Below are 15,572 nucleotides of genomic sequence, written 5' to 3'. Positions count from 1 at the left end.
CCGCATCAAAGGGACGATGGACAGGGCCATGTACCGTCAAATCTTGGGTGAGAACCTCCTTCCCTCAGCCAGGGCATTGAAAATGGGTCGTGGATGGGTATTCCAGCATGACAATGACCCAAAACACACGGCCAAGGCAACAAAGGAGTGGCTCAAGAAGAAGCACATTAAGGTCCTGGAGTGGCCTAGCCAGTCTCCATACCTTAATCCCATAGAAAATCTGTGGAGGGAGTTGAAGGTTCGAGTTGCCAAACGTCAGCCTCGAAACCTTAATGACTTGGAGAAGATCTGCAAAGAGGAGTGGAGAAAATCCCTCCTGAGATGTGTGCAAACCTGGTGGCCAACTACAAGAAACGTCTGACCTCTGTGATTGCCAACAAGGGTTTTGCCACCAAGTACTATGTCATGTTTTGCAGAGGGGTCAAATACTTATTTCCCTCATTAAAATGCAAATCAATTTATAACATTTTTGACATGCGTTTTTCTGGATTTTTTTGTTGTTATTCTGTCTCTCACTGTTCAAATAAACCTACCATTAAAATTATAGACTGATCATGTCTTTGTCAGTGGGCAAACGTACAAAATCAGCAGGGGATCAAATACTTTTTTCCCTCACTGGATCCGCACATACAGTTGAAGTCGGAAGTTTACATACACCTTAGCCAAATACATTTAAACTCAGTCTTTCACAATTCCTGACATTTAATCCTAGTAAAAATGCCCTGTCGTAGGTCAGTTAGGATCACCACTTTATTTCAAGAATGTGAAATATCGGAATAATAGTAGAGAGAATGATTTATTTCAGCTTTTATTTCTTTCATCACATTCCCAGTGGGTCAGAAGTTTACATACACTCAAATAGTATTTGGTAGCATTGCCTTTAAATTGTTTAACTTGGGTCAAACGTTTTGGGTAGCCTTCCACAAGCTTCCCACAATAAGTTGGGTGAATTTTGTCCCATTCCTCCTGACAGAGCTGGTGTAACTGAGTCAGGTTTGTAGGCCTCCTTGCTCGCACACGCTTTTTCAGTTCTGCCCACACATTTTCTATAGGATTGAGGTCAGGGCTTTGTGATGGCCACTCCAATACCTTGACTTTGTTGTCCTTAAGCCATTTTGCCACAACTTTGGAAGTGTGTTTGGGGTCATTGTCCATTTGGAAGACCCATTTGCGACCAAGATTTAACTTCCTGACTGATGTCTTGAGATGTTGCTTCAATATATCCACATAATTGTCCTTCCTCATGATGCCATCTATTTTGTGAAGTGCACCAGTCCCTCCTGCAACAAAGCACCCCAACAGCATGATGCTGTCACCCCCGTGCTTCACGGTTGGGATGGTGTTCTTCGGCTTGCAAGCCTTCCCCCTTTTTCCTCCAAACATAACGATGGTCATTATGGCCAAACAGTTCTCTTTTTGTTTCATCAGACCAGAGGACATTTCTCCAAAAAGTACGATCTTTGTATCCATGTGCAGTTGCAAACCGTAGTCTGCCTTTTTTATGGTGATTTTGGAGCAGTGGCTTCTTCCTTTCTGAGCGGCCTTTCAGGTTATGTCGATATAGGACTTGTTTTACTGTGGATATAGATACTTTTGTACCTGTTTCCTCCAGCATCTTCACAAGGTGCTGTTGTTCTGGGATTGATTTGCACTTTTCGCACCAAAGTACGTTCATCTCTAGGAGACAGAACGCGTCTCCTTCCTGAGCGGTATGACGGCTGCGTGGTCCCATGGTGTTTTTGCTCCCAAGGATGAACCAGACTTGTGGAGGTCTACAATCTTTTTTCTGAGGTCTTGGCTAATTTCTTTTGATTTTCCAATGATGTCAAGCAATGAGGCACTGAGTTTGAAGGTAAGCCTTGAAATACATCCACAGGTACACCTCCAATTGACTCAAATGATGTCAATTAGCCTATCAGAAGCTTCTAAAGCCATGACATCATTTTCTGGAATTTTCCAAGTTGTTTAAAGGCACCGTCAACTTAGTGTATGTAAACTTCCGACTTCAACTGTATGTGACGTAAGTACGCAATTTTCAGGGACCACTTTTGGTTTCTGAGCGCTATTTTCATAACTACCAACTAAAAAGTATATAAATGTTCCGGAGAAATTACATTTGTTTTTGTGCAATTTTCTGTGGAAATTGTTCAAAGTAGTCCTTGTGCATAGAGTTGTATGGTTTGTTTAACTTTGAAATCAATGTTTTTTGTTTGGCATACATTTTAAAGATAATAAAATGAGTCTCAGCGTAATTCCGTTATCGTGGAATTGCCCTAAAGCATTCTGCCTGTGTCCCAAATGGCACCCTATTCCCAATATAGTGCACTACTTTTGACTTTTGGCTCTGTTCACTATATAGGGAATAGGGTGCCATTTGGGACACAGACATATTGTTAGAGGATTTACAGTAAGGCTAACCCCATTTAGTCGACTGGTTGATTGTTTGGTTGATATGCTGTTGGTCGACAGATAATGGTTTAGTCGAGCCGTTGCAAAAAAAATGTTTTATGGCACGTCTTGATTGACACCTGTCTCAGTGGACTAAACCATTGCGGAGGCCGCAGGGATGGCACACCAGTAATACATTTACCGTTAATCCACATAATTTCTAATCTACTATGTTTGTTTGGTTACCGTAATTTCTGTTAATGCATTCAATATATTATTATTTCAGTCTTTTACAGTTCTCATTGTCAGAGTGGACACGTTTGCAGAGTGCACAACCTAGGCTCTCTCCCTTTCAATAACCACTTGGCGTGAAAAGGAAATAAAATGTCATGCTCTGATCTGGTGGAAACGTCATAAAATTGGCCTACCTGATTACTTCTTATCCCTTGCGGAAACCCTGAGGGTCCAGAATATGTTATACAATGACTCAAGAGGGAGCCAGAGATCAAGGTAGACTGAAAAAAAAGTGTTTCCGAGCCTCCACTTCCCCCTGCTGGACCAAGTTGATAGTTGATAAAATTCCTTGCAGACAGGCCACTATTTCCTTGCAGACAGGCCACTATTTTTACAAAGTTGCCAATGGCAATAGAAGTTATTTTAAATGTATAATTTTCATTTAGATAGAGTTTTAATTAATCAAATGACAATGATTTTGAGATACGAAGACTTTATTATAAAAGACATGAAACTGTTCCACTAAAATGTTCATGTGAAAATCATAACTGGCATGCAGATCGGTAGAAATGGTAAGATAAATTGGCACTCCAAATGGAAAAGGTTGCCAACAGCAGGGGGAGGTAGAGGCTCGGGAACAAGCTTTTTTCTTCTGGTTAGGCTATCTTGATCTCAGGCTCCCTCTTGAGTCATTTGTGTGTCTTAATTATTTAATCACAGTGTGCTTAAAGCATCAGGCTAGCTCACTAGCCTACATATAGTTGATTTTATTAAAAATGGAAAAATACACCTTTTAAAATGTCGACCAGTCGATTGGTCGAAAGAACAGACAACTCTTGGTCGACAAAGATTTTTTTTGTCGAGGACAGCCTTAGTTTACAGTAATAGCAACAGAGCTGGACTGTCGAGGTTGCATGGACCACTCAGATACGCCATATTCTACCATGCTATGACAGAGTGATCGTTAGCCTATGCTTTGTTTAATTTGACTGTATTGTCATATTTTACTGCCCCTCTGGTTGGATAATTGTTTAGGAATGTGAAAGTATTCGAACAGCAAGAATAGATTGGCATTGATCCTACTGTGGGGCTCTCGTTTGGTTGTAAGTTCAAGACCTGAATATTTCACTTTGAGAAAGCACACATGCTGCTGCCAAAGCATGTCCAAACGACAATGATTTCTTACTTCCATCGAATACTATACTACTCTTGGCTTAAAAAATCGTCTTGTTCAAAAGCTGCACTTGGGACAAGAATATCTGGTATGGTCATATGGTCACTTGGCCCGGTTTTTATGGTATTCATTCTTGAATGAACCACGTCTCTCAGCCTGTATGACATGCAATATCTGAAAGATTTACCTTGGAACGATATACTGCAGGCTGCAGAATGGAGTATTTAGAAACATATGCTATCATTGACCAACATGCTGTATAGGTACATTAAACAATTTCATTTTTACTGAGGCACGCACTCTATAAGGTATTTTTGAGCTTCAGGCATGTTCTAGAAATCAGGGGCCCACGCTGTCTCTTTATGTACCGTTTGATAACACTGCGATTGAACGAAGGTGATTTAGTGGGAATAAATGGGGAGGTATTTAGGAGGGTTTTACTGTCTTCAACCCAATGTGTTCTGGGTAAAGGATTAGACACCGAGCTCTTTTGTGCTGTCTCCAGGATCGGATGCAAACCAATTTGGTCTGGCAGCGCTCTGTTCATTACCCCATGAAGGGTTTTACGGCAGCGGCTGGGTTGTGTCGTGGGCTTAGCCTGTGTCTGCTCTGTGACCCCCCTTAAAATGGGAGCAGGGACATTTTTTTTGTCTGGAAAGTCCATAATAAATTTAGCAGCAGCGATATAAAATCCTTACAGTTGTGGGTAATTGTGGTGAGGCTGGGGCTGGGTCTCTAACTGGATGCTTTATCTCAGAGGGAGGTGGTGGGGCTTGACCTGGTTTCCTTTGTGGATGCGTTGTCATGGGAAACCGTTGTCTCAGCCAATAGAAGGGTGTTTCTGGAGGAGGGCAGATGAAAGAAAGCAGCAGTGCAGCTAGAAGACAAGGAGATAAGGAGCCTGTCTGTCTGTGTCCCAAATGGCACCCTATTCCCTACATAGTTCACTACATTTGACCAGGGCCAATAGGGCTCTGGTCATGGGTCCTGGTCAAAAGCAGTGCACTATGTAGGGTATAGGTTGCCATTTGGGATGCAGACACAGACTGTGTGCCCTCTGTTTATTGTCTCAGACAATTGTCAGGCTAACACTGTGTTTGGTGTAGTAGTTCACTGCCGTAGTTTATTAAAACATCACATTGTGGAGCCTTCGCAGTAAAGTGAACGGTGTGGAACAACCTTTATTGGAATTGCCAGTGCATGTAGGCCTAATTCTGTTGTTTTGTTAATATAATTTGAGGGTGCCTAATATAAATATGAAATACCTGATGTTCTAGGTTAGATTAGGTCATTTCCATGCAAAAGCACCCATGAGCACCAATGTGAAGTTCATAGGAACATGTCAAATTGGGTGTCAAATGAAAGCTAAGATTCTTTCTTTTTTATTAAGGCATATATACTGTAAATTTTTTCACCGTTTTCCATCCTAAAAATAAGGAATAAGCAAAGACTTTGATTTCTGGTGGAAAGGGGGTCTTAGAAAACATGTACCAGAAAAAGTCTTAAAATGTATTAGAAATACATCAAAATACAATCATGTTGAAGTAAAGACCCCTGCCAACTAATATCCTCATTTATATTTAGTTTTTTTCTGCCTTCTGTAAGTTTAAGAAACATTGCCTTGTGCCTTGAAAGTTTTTACTTATATCAATTTTGTTTATTAATTATTAAGTGATTAAAACACGGAATTCTGTTACCTAAATCAGTAACGGAATTTCTGCAATTGAATTGGCTACAATGGGAAATCATAGTAGTCTCAAACCACAGTTGGGTAACCTGCTACTGTCCTCCCTTCCACTGTCATACTGTTATGTTCAGCTGATAATGGTTTTCTTTCTCTTTCTGTCTTCTGGTGGTCAAAGCAAGAGTGTGAAAAGTCTGGACAACCCCCCCTCTCTTCTCTCTCTCTCTCCAATTTATGCCACCTTTCCCAGCCTGGATTTCAATGTCCACAGACATAGTTTTTTGGTTCGGTCCGGACCAGCCTTGATTTCAACGTCCACAGATGTCTGGACCGGCTTTCATTTGGCCCAAACATGGACGTCCATAATTGGTTCAGATTTGGTCTGATCCGGATCAAATCTGAACCAATCATAGACGTCTATGTTTCACAAGTTTGGACAGCACAGTACAGTAGAGTACAGTACAGTAAAGAAAAGTAGAGCATAGTGCATTAAAGAAAAGTAGAGTATAGTTCAGTATAGTCCTGTATTGTACTATACAGTAGAGTAGAATAGAGTGAAGTAGTGTTCAGTACAGTACACAGTAGAGCACACCAGAGTTGAGTACACTATAATGTACTGTACTGTACTGATCTTATATTCTACTTTACTGTACTATACTCTACTGAACACTACTGTACTGAACTCTACTGTGCTGTACTTTGATGTCCAAACTTAAACATAGAGTAACTTATTCCACTTTTTGTTGTGTTACAGCCTGAATTCAAAATGTATTACATTTGGGGGTTTTCTCACCCATCTACACACAATACCACATAATGATAATTTTTTGTTGTTGAAATTTTAGCACATTTCTTGAAAATTAAATACAGAAATATCTGATTTACATAAGTATTCACATCCCTAGGTCAATACTTTGTAGAATCACCTTTGGCAGCATTACATCTGTGAGGCTTTCTGGGTAAGGTTCTAAGAGCTTTCCACACGTGGATTTGCCCATTATTCTTTTCTAAATTCTTCAAGCTTTGTGAAATTGGTTGTTGATCATTGCTTGACAACCATTTTCAGGTCTTACCGTAGATTTTCAAGTAGATTTAAGTCAAAACTTTAACTCAGCCACTCAGGAACATTGTTTTAAAGCCACCATTGGCCTTATGGTGAAATCCCTGAGAGATGTCCTTCCTCTCTGGCTACTGAGTTAGGAAGGATACCTGTATCTTTGTAGTGACTGGGTGTATTGATACACCATCCAAAGTGTAATTAATAAGTAAAGGGATATTCCATGACTGCTTTTTTACTTTTTACCCATCTACCAATAGGTGCCCTTCTTTGCGAGGCATAGGAAAACCTCCCTGGTCTTTGTGGATGAATCTGTGTTTGAAATTCACTGCTCGACTGAGAGACCTTACAGATAATTTTATGTGTGGGGTACAGAGATGAGGCAGTCATTCAAAAATCATGTTAAACACTATTATTGCACACAGAGTGAGTCCATGCAACTTATTATGTGACTTGTTAAGCACATTTCTACTCCTGAACTAAATTAGGTTTGCCATATCAAACTTTGTAGTACATTTTCAAAGGGATTCGTTGCTTTTTAAAGGCAGTTGCTCTTTAAAGTGATTCATGTGCCAAATGATATTAGTGTCAAAGGGTGCGTTTACACAGGCTGCCCTTTTTTTCACAAATTGATCAGTCACATCAGGTCTTTTCACATCAGATCTTTTTTAGGGCTGATCTAACTGAATTTGTCCAATAAGAAACTCTAGTTTTTGTTACAAAACATGTTCCATTGCAAAACATTTTGCTACAGTGTGCACTAATAAATAGACCCCTTGTGTGTTGCTATGACATCAGCTATACATCACCGTTGTCTGTATGAAAACAAGAATATGTTCTTGTGTTTGGTAATGATTTAAATTCTAATCAGAGGTGGTACAGGCCATCTATGCACGAACTGCAGTGCCCAGTGATTGACCCTCAGTTCCTTCACTGTTTCAACATATTCCCTACATAGTGCACTACTTTTGACCAGGGCCCATAGGGGTCAAAGTAGTGCGCTATGTAAGGTATAGGGTGCCATTTGCAACACATCCTCAGTCTGTGTGACCGATTGGAGGTGTCTGCTGCTTTTCCAAGCTCAACCATCATTGCCTCTCCTCCAGTCGTAACTGGTGTGTGTTTAAGGTAAATGTAATTACTCACGAAGGGAATTTGGAAAGTGTCCAAACTCATCCGCCCGCGGAGGTGCGTTAACGTTAGATATTATTAAAGTGAGTGAGTCGTCATTGCTGTCTGTGTCAGGCTCCGAGGTAAGCACTTACTCCCAGCAATAAATTTGACATGCGTAGTTATGGAGGAAGGTTTTAGTTTTTAATGCAATCATTCAAAGTGAAGGTTGTAAGCATAAAGAATGCCTTTAAATGTATCAGAAACAGATTGGAGAGACAAGGGGGCCTTTGGAGTGCACACATGGTAACAGAGAGTAACAGAGACTGGGATGGGCACATTCTCCCTCCCGACCTCCCTCCCTCTCTCTCTATCATGAACTTGTCCTGATGTCCTGTCCTGTGGTCCCTGTGCCACCCAACTGTCAACCCCAGGATTACTGCGGCAACAGATTGCTCTCCTAATGATTTACTCCTAACTTCAAAAGCAAACCGGCTGATGTTTGTGACACTCTGGTGCCGACAAGCACACGTTTCGGTCTGAAGTAATGATGATGGTGGCATCTCAAATTTAGATGCGATCGTTATTGTGTTATGTTTTAAATCAGGTTGAAGTATTTGGAGGATTTCATTTTTTTATGATTTGGCTGTGCGTCCCAAATGGCACCCTTTTCCCTACATAGTGCACTACTTTTGACCATGACTACAATATTCTGGTGAAGATGTAGTGTGTCATGGACAGGTGGTACCTGTGGAGTGCACTTCCCCTGTCTTTACGTAGCGCACCACAGGTCAGGATGAAGAATGTCTATGGAGTTTTATGGTCAGCCGGGTTAGAAGGTGAGGAAAAAGGGAGAATCTGATATCCAGAGCTGGGTCCTCCTCCCCTCCTCCTTCTCTCCTCCTTTCCTCCCTCCTCCCCTCCCCTCTCTGGATCCCAGGACAGACGTTTTTACAGGGTTCTGTGGGATTGGAGGGCTGCCTGCCTCTGCTGGCAGACTGCTCCACTCCAATGGGCTGGGCTATACGCTTGGGGAGGACAAGGGTCTTCCACTAAGCTGAGAGGAAATAGCCTTTGTCAAATTGAAAACAAATGGGAATCCATCCTGCCTGGTGCTACGGCCCTCAGCCATCTGACAGGCCATGTCAGGAACAGGCAGTAAGACATCAAGTCAACTCCATGGGAGGTGAGCTCTTTCTCTCTCTGAGAGGCCTACAGAGTCCTTCTGTCTTCTTCTTCTTGGCTCCTCTGTACTGTTGAGATAGCACTCCACTTGGTCTACTCTGGATACTGTGGAATGTTCTTTGGAGACTGTGTTTGGTAAATCATGTTCTTTGAGAACGCGGTGTCTCATAGCCACAGCAGGTGATGGTGGACATGTGCGCTTGTTTTTTGAATCCTGCCACTTTTGGACACTGTGGGTTTCATAACACAACAGACGGTCGTCCAGCTGAAGGAACTGAGAGTCCTGCAGGGAGGGAAGGAGAAAGCGAGAGAGAGAGGAAGAAAAGTAGGGAGGGAGAGAGTGGGGGGGGGGGAGTGAGGGGAAAGGGAGAGAGAGTGAGAGGGAGTGAGAGGGAGTGAGAGAGAGTGAGTGAGAGGGAGGGAGAGGGAGTGAGTGAGAGGGAGGGAGCGAGAGAGAGAGAGAGAGATCACATGGCTTTATTGCTCAAACAATGTGGGGCCGTAGGGACAAGTCACCTTATCTAATAGAAATCAATAGGAAACCAGTGCATACTTAATGATTAGGTATCTAGATGTAATGACTAGTTGCGTGGCGGTTTTCTTGGTCATTGATGTCGCGCACATGCTATGCTCTGATTGGGTGCTCTATATTGGACTAGACAAATCACTGCATATTTTGGTCAGATGATTCTGCAAATATTGAGTAGTAGACTTTTTCCTGTCTATTTTGTCTAAGGTTAAAAGGGCAATCTGGGACTAATACAATTTTGTTTGATTTTGATATCACGGATGGTCAGTCCTTGCATGACTGACGAGTCACCTTGAATTTAATTTCGCTGCTCTGTTTGACTTCAAAATGAAAGGCGCTGTACAAAACAAATTCATTAGTGATTGGATTGTCTCTAACAAATTTAACCAATCAGAGTATCAAAGTTGATAACGTCATCATGTTGGCCGGCTCTGGCCCAACCCATTGGTTTCTAGGACCAATCAGAACGGTCAGAATGTTTTTACATTCTATAAATCATCAGGGAGGGAGGCAAATCCAGACTCAATGTGGAGAACAAACGTCAGTTGGCCAGAGTGATGTTGATGGGTAGCCAGGCAATGCATCCCTAGCTCTGTCTAGGAATTTGAGAGTGGCTATATTTCTCCAGCTGCCCCATCCCTCAGCTGTTTACCCAAAAAAGTGGCGGGGTTCCTGCTTTGTTGTTTTTCAAATCCCAGAATGCCCTTTTAAGCATGAATCAGATGAGAAGCGGCTGTTGTTTGTAGACATGAACTTGAACACACTGGGGTGATTCAGTGCTGCTGTGTGTTTTCCACATCACGCTGGGGTGTAGTGTGGAGAATGCTCTTCATCCTCCAGCTCGTTCGTTGTGCTAGCTGCTGCGTTATGATCGATGCCGTTGCCTCGCCTCTCCCCCTGTGTTTTTGTGCGGTCGAGTAGATCAAGAGAGATAGCCTAAGGAAAGTGGCCAGGCACTGGTGTGACTACCAAGTCTGTATGTGGTGCAAAGTCAATGAGTGGTAGAAACTATTGTAATATCCCAGCTAGCACATAATGTTCTGAGAATCATATGTTTCTTAGAGCTTGGTGAGAGCGTGGTTGTCCTATGGTTATTTTGCATACAACCTTACCACAAGTTTCTGGGAATGGTGCAGGATAGTTGCTTGGCTTTGGAACATTCTCAGCACGTTTAAAGGCCCAGTGCAGTCAAAAACATGATTTTCCTGTATTTTATATATATATATATCCACACTACGAGGTTGGAATAATATTGTGAAATTGTGAACATTAAACAGTGTAAGAGCTGTTTGAAAAGACAGAGCTGTTTTGGTGGGATGGAGTTTTGACATCACAAGGTGGTAAATTAGGTGATAGACCAATGAGAAAGAGAGTTCCAAACCTCTCTGCCAATAACAACAAGTTTTCAGTTTTCCCCTCCTCACTCATACCACTGCCAGACAGTCCTAGCAAAATTGTTACGTGAGAAATTGCTCTTTGCTAAGAAGCGTTATTTAATTTTTTGACCATTTTCATTGAAAACAATCACAGTAAGTTACGTAATTGTTAACCAGAAAATATTTGATATTGAGATTAAAACGGCTGCATTGGTCCTTTAAGGAACTTGACAGAAAAAAAACATATTTTCTTGGTATTTCATTACTTTAACAGAACATTTCCTAAAAGTTCAAACATGGTAATGTTCTAGAAAAGTTCTCCAACTGGTTTGACATTGAGAATGTTCTGAAATAGTTCAGAGAACGTTAAGAAACAATGTTCTTCTGTGGGTATTTCAGTACTTCAGCTTAACGTTTTCTACAGGTTTCCTCATGGTTCTATTTAAAACTTTTCATCCTATAGCTTGTTCTCCATCTTCTTTTTAAATAGTGAGATATTTTCAGTATTGACAAAATGATAAGCAGTCTTTTTTAATAACTTGATGTTCCTAAACAGGCTTCCTACAGGCACTGCCACTTTTCATGCAATGGGCATCGCACATAATGAGTCTAAACGTTTCACAGAAGCTGGACAAAAATAGCCTAATGTCCAATATAAATTTAAAAAGGGAATGTCTGTTGACTGTTTTTCTGCTCCTGATATTTTAATAAAACATTGGTGAGGTACATAAGGCTACTGTGTGTGCCTCCACTGGCAAATTCAATTGCATTACCGCTAAGACCAGCTTTTCGGTCTTAAATATCCCTAGTTGCGCTCACTGAAATTGCCATATTGGCACACATTTTTAAGGACAGACCTCAAATATGTCCACCCCCCACCAGCCGAACATAGAGCCTATAGTGATATGTTTGGAACATCAAATTACAATAACATTTCAGTATCAAATCGCAATACATATAGAATCGTGATAATTGGAATAAGTATTGTATCGGCACCTAAGTATCATGGTAATATCGTATCGTGAGGTCCCTGGCAATTCCCAGCACTATCGGAAAAGTTATGTTGAATGAACCATGCCAGGCTTTAACATCGATATTACATGTATGTGACTACAGTGTGTGGGATGAAAAAGAAGGCCTATAGAGACCTCTAGCAGAGAATTCTGTTAGGCCTTATCATTGTTTGTTCCAGTTCCAATTACATGTCATTGACTTCTAAAAACTTTGAAGAAAAAGTTCTCAGGGTCTGGGAATAACTTTGAGCAGAAGACCGAGCTTGTCTTTGTGTCATCATCATCATCAGACTGTAGTTATGTGTTCCATTTGTCCAAGAATGTAAATATCTTAATGAGATTATAGAAGATGAAAGCTGATTGTCTGAATCATGTCCTGATCTGTCTCTCCTCTCCAGGGTCCTTCAGGAACGATGGGATTAAGGCATCAGATGTCCTGCCTGTGCTGAAAGAGAAAGTGGCCTTTGTGTCAGGTAAGTGCCCACGTCCCAAATGGCACCCTATTTCATAGCCCTATCGGTCCTGTTCCAAAGTAGTGCACTACATAGAGAATAGGGTGCTGTTTGGGTTGCAGCCTGTGATGCTTCAGCTTGACTAATCCACTATGGGAAATCATGAAGATGTTTTCTGTTCTAGCTGTCAGTGTTCATGGCAGACCTGTGCTGAGGAAATTCCCATGGCAAGCAAGATTAGTAGTACATGACAAGCATGTTGACATTTAACCATCGGCACAACAACTTTCATGTGCAACAACTTCCTGTTACACTATCATCTTCATGTAGGGGTGTATTCATTAGTGCAAAAAGTGTTTTGCAACAGAAAATGTTTTGCAACGTAAAGAGTTTCTTATTGGACAAGTTCAGGTAGGTCCCTCCCCGTTTTGGCCCTTTTCCTTCCGTTTAGTTACTAGGGAATGTACCCCTGGTGCTCCTTTTGTCTCTTTGACACCATTGTATACGTATGGGACAGGAACAACAGCACACGGTACATCAGGACATGTGATACGCCATTAGTTCAGACTAGGGCTGTGGTCGTCATTACATTTTGTCAGCGAGTTATTGTCACGCAAAAGACTGCCGGTTTCACTGTAATTGACGGTTAATTAACATAAACACGTTTAGCATCTCCAGGCCTCCACACATATAAGATGCATAGAAGCCGCTGATTCGCACACCTTTGGAACATCTACATTTAAAAAGTCTAATAAATCAATTTAATATACACCATCACAATAAATCCATTATTTATTTTAGTCAGGTCTAAAGAAACATTATGATATGAAGAAACGGAATATAGTTGGCCTACTGTATGTTATCTGGCTAAATATAAGAACACTTATTTAACTCCACGCATCAACCACTGTTTGAGGAGCATGCTCTCGCTGCGCGACAGGTGATATTCTGCCCAAACTCTGTATGCCATGGGCTCTCCAACCCTGTTCCTGCAGCTACCCAGTGCTTAATTTGGGAAACCAAGTGAAATCTGTTCGGTAACATCGATAAAAACATGTTTTCGCAACGAAACATATTTCACTAAACTGTTGACAGCCCACTCGAGTAAGGAGTAAAGGAGAGAGAGGAGGAGATGGAAACGCATGGTGGTGAGAGTGGTCAGAGTGGTTAGAGGGACAATAGAGCCTTGATTACCAGGCCATTACGACCTGATGGTTGTTAGCAAATTGGGTACTACCAACACATGTCCAGAGGGCATAAAGGGAGATTACCATGACTCATGACTGCCGGTATGGCAGTAATACGGTCACCGCAACTGCCCTAGTTCAGACAGGTCATACCTTTGCTAATTCCTTACAGATCATAGTGGCTGTTGAGAGACTGAAACGAGAGATCACTCATTCTATGGTCACTTAAGGTGAAGAGCCTTAGTGCTCTCCTTTGCATGCGTCCCAAATGGCACCATATTCCCTAGAAAGTTCACTACTTTTGACCAGGGCCCATAGGCCTGTAGTGAATGGGGTGCCATTTAGGACACAGACAGTCTCATTCAGAGGAAGATATCACCCCGGTCATTTCTACTGTACAGGACATGCTCGTTACAGAGTTCAACAGTACCATGGCAGACCTGGGTTTAAATACTATTCCAAATATTTTGAATACTTTTAGTGTTTGTTTTAGCCTGCCTGCAGTTTTGCAAGTATTCTATTGGCTCTATTGCCGCAGGCAAGCTCAATCAAGCACAGCTACATTTGAAATTATTTCAAATAGTGTTTGAACCCAAGTCTGGACAGTGGAGATTTAAATATCCATGAAAATTGCTCATTAATACAATGCTGTTGGCCAGAATCCCTCTTAGTACAATGCAGCCAGCCGTGTGACTAAAAACGTTTTTTTACCTTTTGTTTAATCGTTTTTGACTCATCTCTCAATGAACAGGGTAACCAGGCCAAATGCTGGCAAAGAGAGCTGGCGGGGAACTGGACATGACTGGAGCGCAGTTGTAAAAACAAGCTAAACGCCATGTAAAATAGAGAAATTCTCATTTAGTCTAATACACATAAGGCTGTTAACTCAAGGCATAGAGAATAGATATCTCACCTCTCCCTATCTCGTTCCCCCTCTCTCTCTCTCTCGCTCTCTCTATCCATCTCTTTCTTGCTCCCTCCCGCTCTCTCTCTCTCCTGGGAGATGGAACTACTCTGGTATGAATCTCACTGAGGGTTTTTTCTCCCCAAAATACATCACAGAGGTTCCCTCAGAAGCAGTAGAGTAATATTGTTGGCCTTCTCTCTGATGAGGCCCAGTGTTTGGGGGGGGACCTTGAGGATGAAAGACTGGTGGACATTTGTCAGGGAGTTGAGGGGAGGGTGAACCATAGGGGAGCTCCGCCATCCGAGGGGGTTGGTGCTTCCAAAAAGTGTTAACAAAGATCTGTCACCACCCTCCCTCTGGGACGCTGCTGCTGCCTTGCCTCCCTGCCCCCATGTCTGCCTTCCTGGTGCTGCTCACAAAGTCCCATGAGCACCAGTGATAAACAAATGTGCACTGTACTTCAACCTCAATCTGGTCATGCATCTCTCCACACATGGGATGCGTCCCAAATGGCACTATATTCCCTATTATCAAATCAAATGTTATTTGTCACATGCGCCGAAAACAACAGGTGTAGACCTTACCGTGAAATGCTTACTTACAAGCCCTTAACCAACAATGCAGTTTTAAGAAAATAGAGTTAAGAAAATATTACTAAATAAACTAAAGTTAAAAAATATATATATAAAATAAATAATAATAATAATATTATAGTGAACTACTTTTGACCATGGGTTCTGGACAAAAGTAGTACAGGGAATAGGGTGCCATTTTGGACAAATACCTAGTAAATAAGAGATATGAGCCTTTCTACTCTCATTATGTTGTATATCATGTTATACTGTAATTGATCTATACAGGCACTTTGAGAGAATGCTGAGAAAATGGAGAGATGTTTTTGGGCCCTGGTCAAGAGTAGTGCACTATACAGGGAATAGGGTGCCATTTGGGAGGAACCCTGTGTGCACTTAAAGCTCTATCTATATCTGCCATAGGGCTTTCATAAATCAGGAGATTTCTGCTGTCTGTGTTCCTAAAGGAGGCCGTGATAAGAGAGGTGGCCCCATACTGACCTTCCCTGCCAGAAGCAACCATGACAGAATAAAACACGAGGAACTGCGGCGGCTGGTGACCTATCTCTCCACTGTGCCCAGGTAAGAACAGAGGATATGTATCTGATTGAGGATAAGTTTAGCTTTTTAGATCACAATGAATAAGATTACATGGACAGGTGGGACCTGATCCTAGATCAGCGCTCCTCCGACTCTGAGACGCT

At 41.8% G+C, this 15,572-nt stretch overlaps 1 protein-coding gene across 3 annotated transcripts in view; it reads left to right on the top strand.

Annotated features, from left to right (window-relative positions):
- LOC121551671 (kalirin-like) overlaps window positions 1-15,572 on the top strand; it is a 359,366-nt gene that overhangs the window by 116,747 nt on the left and 227,047 nt on the right. For all 3 annotated transcript variants that reach the window (XM_041864384.2, XM_045210064.1, XM_045210062.1), the window contains exons 2-3: window positions 12,149-12,223; window positions 15,336-15,450. In XM_041864384.2, coding sequence (XP_041720318.2) covers window positions 12,149-12,223; window positions 15,336-15,450 — 190 coding nt within the window. The remainder of the gene's footprint in view (window positions 1-12,148; window positions 12,224-15,335; window positions 15,451-15,572) is intronic.

This window comes from Coregonus clupeaformis, chromosome 4, assembly GCF_020615455.1.
Source record: "Coregonus clupeaformis isolate EN_2021a chromosome 4, ASM2061545v1, whole genome shotgun sequence".
Classification (NCBI taxonomy): domain Eukaryota; kingdom Metazoa; phylum Chordata; class Actinopteri; order Salmoniformes; family Salmonidae; genus Coregonus; species Coregonus clupeaformis.
This window is presented reverse-complemented; position numbering and strand designations above follow the sequence as displayed.